Source organism: Pelobates fuscus, chromosome 4, assembly GCF_036172605.1.
Source record: "Pelobates fuscus isolate aPelFus1 chromosome 4, aPelFus1.pri, whole genome shotgun sequence".
Classification (NCBI taxonomy): domain Eukaryota; kingdom Metazoa; phylum Chordata; class Amphibia; order Anura; family Pelobatidae; genus Pelobates; species Pelobates fuscus.
In genome coordinates, this window is record NC_086320.1 from 342,962,916 (window position 1) to 342,974,752 (window position 11,837).

Sequence of the window (11,837 nt, forward strand, 5' to 3'; positions counted from 1 at the left end):
GTCACACAGGCATTTTGCAGGACAGGCTTACTGCATTCCGCTACACTGCTCCCCCTTGCCCACAAGCCGGCATACACAGTCTGATCCACCACGGATCGGCTTGGGGATGACCGGGGTGCTCACGGATCATTTCTCCAGATCAGTTTGTCGCGACAACCCGTCGGCGTTTCCATTTTGCTTACCCGGGCGGTATTGAATGTTAAAGTCAAAAGGCTGTAGCGCCAAACTCCAGCGCAGCAGCCTGGCATTGTCCCCCGCCACCCGGTTCAGCCAGACTAACGGGTTGTGATCCGTGAGCAGCGAAAAAGCCTGTCCGTACAAATAGGGTTGCAATTTCTTCAAGGCCCACACCACAGCCAGGCATTCCTTCTCGATGGCGGCGTAGCTTACTTCCCGGGGTAAAAGTTTGCGACTGATGTAAGCCACGGGATGTTCTCCGCCATCGGCCCCGACTTGGCTTAATACTGCCCCCAATCCAAACATAGAAGCGTCTGTGTGGACAAGAAAACGTTTAGTTGGATTGGGAGCGGCCAAGACAGGGGCATTAACAAGTGCATCTTTCAAGTTTTGGAATGCCTGCTCACACTCCGGGGTCCAGGTTACTTGGCGGGGAAGGTTTTTACGGGTCAGGTCAGTGAGGGGTTTGGCCAGGGCACTATAATTGGGGACAAACTTCCGATAATACCCTGCTGTCCCTAAGAAGGCTAACACCTGGGTTTTAGTCGTCGGGGTAGGCCACTGGGATACCGCCTCTACTTTGGCGGGTTCCGGCTTCTGCTTACCACAGCCCACTCGGTGGCCCAGGTACTGTACCTCGGCCATCCCGATACTACACTTAGCTGGCTTTAGGGTCAAACCAGCCTCCCTGATCCTGTCTAGGACCGCTCCTATATGGGCCAAGTGTTCCTGCCAGGTATCGCTAAATATGGCAATATCATCGAGATATGCGCAGGTATAGTCTTGGAACCCATCTAGGAGACGGTCCACCATCCGCTGGAAGGTAGCTGGCGCGTTTTTCATCCCAAACGGCATGACCTTAAATTGGTACAGGCCGAATGGGGTGACAAAGGCGGACTTGGGGATGGCGTCCGGGGCCAGGGGAATCTGCCAATACCCTTTGCACAGATCAATCGTGGTAAGGTATTGCCCCCTGGCCATCCGGTCTAGTAACTCATCGATCCTAGGCATCGGGTATGCGTCGGATACGGTCTTCTCATTCAGTCTCCTGTAGTCCACGCAAAAGCGGGTCGTGCCGTCCCGCTTTGGTACGAGGACCACTGGAGATGCCCAGGGACTATCTGAGGGCTCAATCACTCCTAACTGTATCATCTCCTCAATTTCTTTGCGCATATTCTCCCGGACCGCTTCAGGGATGCGGTACGGGGTCTGGCGCATGGGGAGTTGACCTGGGGTGTCTACTCGGTGGGTAGCCAGAGGGGTGTATCCAGGTACATTAGAAAAGGTTTCCTGCTTTTCCTGCAGTAGCTGTTGTACCTCGATACGCTCCTGTGGGCTCAACCGATCCCCCAATATAACTGCTCCTAAATCCCCAGCCAGCTGTCCGTCTTCTAACAGATCGGGGAGGGGTAGGCTGTCGCTCTCTTCAGAGGTGGGGGCGCAGATCGCTGTCACCTCCTCTGAACGTTCCTGGTAAGGTTTCAGCATGTTCACATGGATCATGCGTCGCCCCCCATTCCCTGCGCAGTGGCCAATTATATACGTGGTGTCACATCGTTGTTCTACCACTCTATAAGGACCTTGCCAGGCGGCCTGTAGCTTATCGTGTCGAACAGGTTTTAAAATTAAAACTTTCTGTCCGACCTGAAAGCTGCGGTCCCTGGCGCCTCTATCGTACCAGGTGCGCTGCCGCGTCTGAGCTGCCTGTAGGTTTTCCTTTACCGTCTTGGTGAGTGCTTCCAGGCGATCTCGGAGGGCCAACACATATGGTACAATAGGGGTACCGTCCACGCTACGGTCTCCCTCCCAGTGCTCTCTAATCAAGTCTAGGGGTCCCCTTACTCTCCTCCCGAATAGCAGCTCAAAAGGGGAAAATCCCGTAGATTCCTGCGGCACTTCCCTGTAAGCAAACAGTAAGTGCGGCAGGAATTTTTCCCAGTCTCGGTGAGTCTCTGCGAAGGTTCGGAGCATTTGCTTTAAGGTGCCATTGAACCGTTCGCAGAGCCCATTAGTCTGGGGGTGGTACGGAGCACTAATTATAGGCTTAATTTTACAGAACTTCCAGAGTTGTTGGGTAACCTCTGCCGTGAACTGAGTGCCCTGATCCGAGATGATCTCCCTGGGTAGCCCCATCCGGGAGAAAACCTGCATCAGCGCCTCAGCCACCGTCTCTGCATGTATATTAGTTAAAGCTACCGCCTCGGGGTAGCGCGTGGCATAGTCCACTACAGTCAGGATGTACCGTTTGCCCGAGGGGCTAGGTTTCCGGAAGGGACCTACAATATCTACGGCAACCCTATGAAAGGGTTCCTCAATTATGGGTAGGGGGTGCAGCTTCGCCTTATGCTTATCCCCCCTCTTTCCCACCCTCTGGCACGTGTCGCAGGTATTACAGTACCTGCGTACCTCCTGGCTAATCCCTGGCCAAAAGAAACTCTGGGTCAATCGATATCTGGTACGGCTGACCCCCAAATGTCCGGATAGCGGAATATCGTGCGCTATCCGGAGTAATTCGGTTCGGTACCTCTGAGGTACCACCAGCTGTCTTGTGGTAATGGGGTCTGACCCGTCTATTTGTTTACTTGATTCCCGGTATAATAACTGTCGGTCCCATACAAATCTTTCCCCCTCCGCCCCCGGTTGGATAGAGGTGACCTTGTCTCGGTATACCTGTAAAGTGGGGTCAGTGACTACCTCGGCTACAAACTCGTCAGGGGGGGCCCAAGGGATACAGTCTAGGGAAGGGGAGGAATCTCTTACCTGGACCTCCGGCAGTGCGTTATTTTGTTGGGTGCGGGCCTGTTGCCTGGTGACTACTGGGTGTGCTTCTTCAGTAGGTTGTGGTTCAAATGCGGAGGTGAGTTTGCCCAGGTCATTCCCCAGGACCACCTCAGCAGGTAGTTGCGGCATTAGTCCCACTTCCACATTCCCATACCCCGCACCCCAATGCAAATGTACCCTGGCTGTGTCTAGCCGATACACGGCTCCCCCTGCAACCCTGACAGCCACAGTCTTATTCAGTTTAGCCTTATCTGGAACCAAATGGCTTTGCACCAGGGTGATGGTGGCTCCTGAGTCTCTGAGCCCCTGCATAGGCTTCCCTTCCAGATATACGGTTTGCCTATGGTGCTGGCGGTTATCCGCCTGTGCCTGTAAGGGGTTGGCCTCATGCAGCACTTCCCACTGTTCCACAGTCGTGACTGGAACGGCAGAGCTGTAGGGAAGTGGTACCTCGTCCTGGTAATGATGCGCTGCTGCTCTCGGTGGTGGTGGTGGGGGCCCTGGTCGGATCCAGGTGTTGCGTTCCCTGGACTGCGGACAATCTCGTTGGTAATGTCCCCACCTCTGGCATCGGTGGCATTGCACAGAAGCAGGTGTGCGGTATCTCGGCTGCGCTGCGGCTGGTGCTGGTGGAGGAAGGGATCTTGGTGGGGGTTGAGGGTTAGGAGAAAATGAATTTACCCCCAGTGGCCGCGTGGCCGGTTTGTTACCCACTGTCTTGGTTTGTCTGCGAGCATCCATAAAGTCATCTGCCTTTTTGGCAGCCTCGGTGAGGGTGGTGGGGTTACGGTCCCTCACCCACTCCTGCAGTTCTGAGGATATCCCCTCATAAAACTGCTCCAACAGCAGCATTTGTAATAAGTCCTCCATGGACCTCGCTTTACTCGACTGCATCCACCCAAGGGCTGCCCTTTCTAGTCGGCAAGCCCACTCCGCATGTGAATCTTTGTCCACCTTTTTCAGTTCCCTGAAACGTCTCCGGTATGCCTCTGCTGTTATTGCATACCGGGCCAAGATAATCTCTTTCACCCGGTTATAGTTCCTAATTTCCACATCTGGTACAGTGCGGTAGGCTTCCGCTGCCCTTCCTGACAGCCGTCCCGCTAATATGGGTACCCACTCTTCCCTTGGTATGTTATGCAGTGTACATAGTCTCTCAAAGTCCTGTAGGAAGGCATCTATATCCTCCTCTGCTTCCACATACGTTTTAAAAGCTTGGTAGGGAATTTTGGGCTTACCCTCTTGTGCTATAGCTCCTGCGGTACCTCTTTCTGGTGTTTGTGGTCTCCTGTTTCTCTTTACAAATTCCTGCACCTCTGTCATGGTTTTAGAGATGATTTCTGTGGGTGGGTTTTCCCCATAGAAGGCCAGTCTGTATTGTAATTGCCTTTGGAACTCCTCCTGTTCTGTTTCAGGTCTTTGTTCCGTGGCCTGGACCTCCTCTGCTCTGTATTCTGCCATTACTTCGGTGATAAGCGTTGCTTTGGATTTGCTGCTGGCAGAAACACCTTTTGCTTCCAGAAGATCTTTCAAGGTGGTTCTTTTTAGCGTAGAAAGGTCAATCTCCATTAATCCTTGTTCCTCTGTGAGTCTGGATCCCAGCGCTGCCAACCAATGTAGCGGAGAGCTGATTTCTCGCAGCTATTCTCCACTTTAGATCCAAGGAAGGCTCAGGAACAAGTCATTAGTAAATCCACAGCAGAGTTTCCAGCAGGTAAAACGGTACAGCAATATCCCCACAGCACTCCCAATAACTGGACGACACACAGTTTCAGGAGTAGAACTAACTATCGTTTATTCCAGGGTTTCTTATAAAGCCTGCTCCCATGCAAGGGAGGGAACTACAACAATTATGATAGTAACCAATAACATTCTTGTTACCTCCCACACATCTCCTCCCCTCAGAGTGGGTCATAATCCCCTTAAGTTGTACAGTAGTTTACCCCAAACTTGGATGTACCTCTAAAATATCATATAGCTTTAATATCAGGGTACCGCTGGGTAGCCCTGATCTGGGTGAATATAATATCCAAAATTCACCCAGATCGGACCAGGGGTTCGGCAGTTACCGGCAAGGGAAGTTTGACCGACCGCACACGAGTTGGTATCCGAAAAGGGTTCCATGAGAATGGGCCCTGCGGTCGGTCTCCGTTCAGTAGTTAAAATAGACATTTACAATTGCCATCCACATTTACATTCGCCTAGATAGTGATTCCCTCATTCGGTACTTTATTACTACCGAATGGGGATTCGTTATGTCTCTCCGTTCGGCAGTTACGGAGCTCTGGAGGTCTCAGCGGTGTTTGGTTGTCTGAGTGTCCGATTTGAGTTCCAGGCACTCGACGACCAAACACCGCTGGGATTTTCATGCGTAAGATGGCCGCCGCCACGTGTACGCATGCCGAATGGCGGCCACCCAGACACAAGGTTAATGCCGGTTAACTTGTGGTTTGGGAAAGAATGTGAGCCTTAATTGCTGGCACACTTCTCTCCGGGGTGGCCCCTCCGTTCGGTAGTTTCCATACGTATGTAGTACGGATGGAAACTACCGAATAACATATAATTCACATAATAAACAGACGAACAGCAATTTTAACATAGGGAAAAATTATACGGACACAGTCACACAGGCATTTTGCAGGACAGGCTTACTGCATTCCGCTACAGGTACAACTGGATGTATGCTAACAACCGCATCATTGACTGCTCTTAAGTCCTGTACAGGTCGATACTCATCTGTACCGGGCTTTTGAACAGGCAGCAATGGGGTGTTCCAGGGGGAAGTACAGAATTTTAGGATACCATACCGTATGAACTTATCCAGATAGGATTGGATGTTCTTCTTAGCCTTCTGCGGAATGTGATATTGTCTTAGGCTCACTGGATAAACCCCATGTTTCAGTTCAATTTTTATTGGTGGAATATTGCGGGCCAGTCCTGGTGGGTTGTTCTCTGCCCAAACTCCTGGTATGTTAAACAATGTCTCATCACTCCTAGGGTTTTGGCTAGTCAACACTGTATAAAGTCGCCACTCTTCTTCCTTTGGTACGGATAAAGTCATAATACCTGAAGGTCCATTAAACTTTAAGGATGTTGTTCCATTTGGTAGGAACGTAATCTGCGCTTGTAATTTTGATAGCATATCACGTCCCAGCAATTGGACTGGACATTCAGGCATATAAAGGAATTGGTGTTTTACTACGTGGCCTCCCAATGTACAGAGTCGACTTTTAAGAACCGGTTTTTCAGCACTTCTTCCAGTTGCTCCTATCACAGTAATAGTCCTTCCAGATGGAGGAGCAACTAGATTAGTCACCACTGAATGTTCAGCACCAGTGTCGATCATGAACGCACTCCTTTTCCCCCCTATTGATACATCGACCATAGGCTCCGCTCGACCAAGGGGGATGGAGCCCGGTCGGTATCAATAGTCCTCCATGACAGTGTCAGCCAATCCTACAAAGTCCCTACCTTCTCTATCGCGGGACCTTTGCGCTGCTGGAATATACCTGTCTTCCCTAACACTTCCTCTGTTCCCATTACTCCCTCTATAACCATTACTCCCTCCGGGGCCTCCTCTACCTCTCGCTCTACCTCTAAAGTTTCCGTAGCCTGCCCTGGGTTGGTCTCTCTCGTACTGCTCTCTTTGCGGACATTCGTTCCTCCAATGCCCTTCTTCCTTGCAATACGCGCATTGATCCCTACTCAAAGGCTCCCTACTCCATCTATTATTGCCTCTATCTGGGCCCCGTTTATCTACGCCTGCGATCGCTACCGCTAGCATATCAGCCTTTTTACGCATCTTGCGCTCTTCCTCTTTCTTACTTTCTGTATCCCTGTTCATATAGACCTTATTTGCTACCTCCATTAGTTGGGTGATGGACATACCTGCAAACCCTTCTAACTTTTGTAGCTTGCGCTTAATATCTCCGTATGCTTGGCTGACAAAGGCGGAGTTAACCATTCGGGAATTGTCTGCGTCTTCCGGATTAAAGGGGGTATACAAGCGGTATGCCTCCAATAATCGGTCATAAAAGACACTGGGCGCTTCATCGCTTTTCTGGATCACCTCAACTGTCTTCGACATGTTAATGGCTTTCTTTCCTCCGGCTTTCATGCCAGCAATTATAGCGTCTCTATAGGCTCTGAGTTGAACCATATCAGCACCATTTACGTTCCAATCGGGATCGGTGTTGGGATAGTGTGTCGCGGCCCATGCTGCTGGATTGGCTTGGTTCAAAGCACGGGCTCTATCTTCTAATGCTTTAATGGCTGCTTGATTTATTCTTGTCCTTTCCTCATTGTTAAATAAAGTCATTAGTAACTGCTGGCAATCAGCCCATGTCGGATTATGCGTCTGTACTATTGAGGTGAACAGATCAGTCATAGCTTGTGGTTTCTCAGTATACGAGGAATTATGGGTCTTCCAGTTTAAAAGATCGGTTGTGGTAAATGGGACATATACGAAGACTGGGTCAGCGTGTGCCATTTGACCTGCGGCATCGATATAAGCTGACCCGGGATTCAGACGAAGAGGCATCTGATAGTGCTTTAATTGTTGGGCACCAGTCAACTGTCGGGTTTGGATGGGGCTACGTAGGGAAGCGTCAGTCATGGGTTCCGGTCGGGGAGAGATAGGGTATGGGGATGTGGGAGGTTGGTTTTGGGAAAAGGTAGTGAATAGAACACTTCGGGCCGAGCTAGATGAAGCTTGACCGGAAGTCTGAAGTGGCGCCAAATCAGGATATTCGTTTCTAATGGGGGTGGATTCTGGTTCCGGAAGGGGAGATTTAGTACGAGGGGGGGTGGATCCTGTACTGGAGGAGGAAGCGGAAGTGGATGAGGGTAATGAGGGGAGGGGTGCAGGACTTCCTGCGTTTGCGTCACTTCTTCTTAACGGAAAGTAAGGGGGCGGCAAAGGGATCTCGGACTCAGGGGGCGTGTCCAAAATGGGCCTAACACCAGTCCTAGTGGACGAGCAAGTCCTAGCTACCATGAGGCGACACTGCTCCTCGTGGCATGTCTGGAGCCATTTTGGCGAGTCATTTACGGCCTGTCTCCAACAGTCAATATAAGGAAACTGGCCGTAAAGTTCAGGCCTACCCGATACAGCCACGTGTAAGCGCTGTACCAGAGTTGGATCCAAACTGCCACGTGGCGGCCATGCCGCAACCAAAGTAGGCCACTCCCTAGTACACAAAGTGACCAAACGTACAGGAGACATCTTTACCCCAAAATCACAAACTTTGAATCCCTTTTTAAAATTCTTAACCATACATCCTAAGGGATCCGGAATCGTTGACTGCGACGCACCCATACTTAACAATGGAACGTCGTCGACAACGAATACTATACACGCGTACTATTCAACAGTCACACCCGTTTCCTCTGGCAACAGCACCACGTGGTACGGTTACCAAGTGAAACGTACACAATAACAATAAACACTCAGGGAATTCCCGTACACACACAGCTGCTACACCAGTCACTATATAATCAATATTATGCCCTTTGGCGTAACTACACAGTCACCCACGCTATAATTCTCTATATACGAATTACCCGTCTATAACACACCCCAGTAACATCGTCTTTTACAAATAGCGGTTACAGTACGGTTAGCATAGGTCAAAGCACAAGTTAAGGTCACAATACAATTATTAGTGGTTATGGTGTTAAACATGCAATGGACGACAATGATTAGTACTTATTATATAATGTCAGTAAATATACAGGGTTATGGTACCGTGCACTATAATACAGCAACACACTATTAACACTCTCGCTAGACGGCTGAGCTCGCGCTATCTAACAAGATATACACTTTACTAAACAATCGTTAACACATTTACAATTCCCAACTAAACTATTGGCCAGTACCTTGAATGGACTACCTAAAACTATATACACCCGTTTTGGTTAGCCACACTGCCCAATCACCACATATATAGCGAGCTAGAGAACCGAATTTACACAGGCGCCTCTTAGTCGCACTATCAAAAGTCTAGTGGGTTCCAAATTTACACGCCTTCCCACTTAGCCCAGATAGGATGAGAACTAGCGAACCGAATTTACACAGGCGCCGCTTAGTCTCCCGGTCCCTCCGACCTAGCGAACGTAATATACACCCTAGAACGCTAGTCTAGACAAGACACCGGTGTCCGGCTAGGGCTATTTACACCAGGACCCCGCCTGACTAACCAAATCAAACGGTCTGACTAAAGAGCGTTCGATCGAGCGGTGCGCCTTCGCTCCTTCCCTCCGACAGAGGGGGCAGATACACTGATTCAAAACCCCTTTGGGCCTACCGCACAATCGGTATACCCCTAGTGGGTCCTGCCGTCTAAAACAGCAGTTGTCTTACCTCCTCGTTCCTGAACCTGAGTTCACACTCATCGACGGGGACACCCCAGCACTTCTCACGTAGAGGCCGATGATCTCCTGGACAACAGACCAGTGGCGCCGAGACGAAGGGAGGTCCACGCAGAAGTTCAGGGGTGCAGCCGTAGAGAACGTGGGCAAAGATAGACCGTCTCACGCCTCTGCCTCTCAGCTACCGTTGAACGATGAGCTTCCCGGCCAATGCACCAAATGATACCGGAGAAACTGACGGAAGCCAAGCACAGAGAGATGGACACAGGTTTCTTCAGGAAGGAAGAGATTCTTTATTGGATCACCGATCGGGACTCAGAGGGACTAGCGTCACCAAAATACAGCAAAGTCTGAGTACTGAATACATAGAGTACATTCCTTATATAGCACTGTAGCTCCTCCCACAATTAACTACACCCACACATACCCTTAACCTATTTAATAAATAGAGTCTAAACTCATCCATCCGGTCTAACCACGTGGCTCATCTGATACAAAGGAGAGGGACGCGTAATTCCAGTTCTTACATTCCTGCACCTGGTCAGTACAGTGATAACAGTATCTTAGCTACGTGTAATTAACTTAACTGATACTACAAACACATATACATACATATGCCTTGTGGCAATCTTAGCCTGCTAAACTTGTATTTTACTGGAATTACATCACATTACTATTAAATACTTTTATTTTATTTTTTTAAAACTGTGACTATTTAAACTCCACAATTATTAATTATTATTATTATAGCTATTAGGCTGACATTAAAAATATAAAGGACATTAAAAAAAATATTTACTAAACAAATAATAATATAAAGAACATATTTAGTAAAACTGTTCGAAGATCTTGTATGTGAACGAGGATATTATTTTCTGAAATAAGGACATAAAAAAAAAAAAAAAAAGACTAAAAAGACCAATTTCACTCACTCCTCTAGGATGGGGTCTGTGATGATCACTGCTGGTTCCTCAATTCCATTTACTTCACTTTTCTTGACACCGTCCATGATCTAAACTGAAAACAGTAACAAAATAAATACAAATTCAAACCTGCAAACCTTTCTCCTGATAACAACCAAAGTCAGGAAATCAACAAACAGCACAAAAGACCCCACGTGCGCAGAACACACCCTCGGGAACTCATGGGTTAATTAGTAAGAAGAGTTCAAGTTCAAACATAATGCACAGAGCAGTGAGGCACTCACTCTGTATGCACTCTGTATGTTTAACAAACTCTAGCAAACCGTTACATGCTTCACAGTTCTCCAAATGGAATGTTCTGAAATATTAAACCCCACTTGTAACACTAAAGACAGTTTTACCTTTCATAAACCAGTGAGTATCAGCCCTGGATGGAACAATCTTCTGGGCACAGGACAGGTCCTTTTTTAAAAAAAAAATCTCCCTTAAACGTGTCTTATATAGTTTCTGTTGAATGAGATCACATTGCTAGCTGAGTCTGAGACCAGCCCCTCTCTTTGTTCAGGAAGAGGGCGTACTGTTTGCCTGTACAGTACATGTAACAGATAACATTATACTAATATGTGAAAGGGCTGAACATACATTATGCATGTATTACATCACCCACTGCTGTTCTGTCCCCTTCCCTGTCCCCCTTTCCTGTGCTGCTGGTCCACAAATGTATCACTTGTATAAATCACCAATCTTTAATACTTTGCTACCCAGAGCATCATTTTGAGTTTATCACCAAATTGCTAATCATAAAATGGGATTATATGAAATCTGATAAAAGCTAATGAGCCCATTTAGTTTGTCCATTTCCTATTTCTACATTCCTTGGGATAATTGTATCATTTGGGCAAGCTGTACATATTGAGGGATTTTAGTCTCTTTTCAGTTGAATCATTATACACAGCCAGCTAGTCCTTCAATTTTCCAACTATTACAGCTTTTTACACCTTTCTTTTATTCACCATTATTTTTATGAGGAGAATAGGAGGGGATTAACTTGAGATATTTGATACACTAATGTGCTTTAATTAGTGAGCATTTCATTTTAACATATACATAGATCTTTTATCCAAAGCCACAAGAGAAGAGATGCTTCAAATGGTATAGCAGCTTGCGGCTTTTATTACCTGCTGATAACATTAGTGTTTATATCACATCTGCACGACTTTAGGGATGCTGTATTGGGACAGACGCGTCAAAGGTGAAACTTTTTGGAAGACACAGGCCCTATTATTTCTGCTGTAAAGCAAACACAGCATTTCACAATAAGAACATCATACGGACAGTCAAACACTGTTCTGGTAGTGTCATGACGTTACGGTGCTTTGCTGCCTCAGGGCCTGGAAGACTTGCAGTCAGTGAAGGAACCAGGAATTATTGTCTTTGCCACAAAATAGTAGAATGTACGCAGTGCCGGTGTAAGACTATTTTGCACCCGAGCTAGGCAGGACCAGGTACTTGCGCCTCCCCCAAAACAAATATTGCCAACTTTGCGTGTCTCTTTCTTTCCCAGCCTCTTGGTGTGTCTTTTTC

The 11,837-nt window shown here is 48.0% G+C and overlaps 1 protein-coding gene across 1 annotated transcript in view; it reads right to left on the reverse strand.

Annotated features, from left to right (window-relative positions):
- LOC134609086 (ATP-dependent translocase ABCB1-like) overlaps window positions 1-10,730 on the reverse strand; it is a 63,597-nt gene extending 52,867 nt beyond the window's left edge. The window contains exons 1-2 of the mRNA XM_063452479.1: window positions 10,655-10,730; window positions 10,263-10,347 (exon numbers count right to left, since the gene is read on the reverse strand). Coding sequence (XP_063308549.1) covers window positions 10,263-10,339 — 77 coding nt within the window. The 5' untranslated portion in view covers window positions 10,340-10,347; window positions 10,655-10,730. The remainder of the gene's footprint in view (window positions 1-10,262; window positions 10,348-10,654) is intronic.
- Window positions 10,731-11,837: the final 1,107 nt, after the last annotated feature.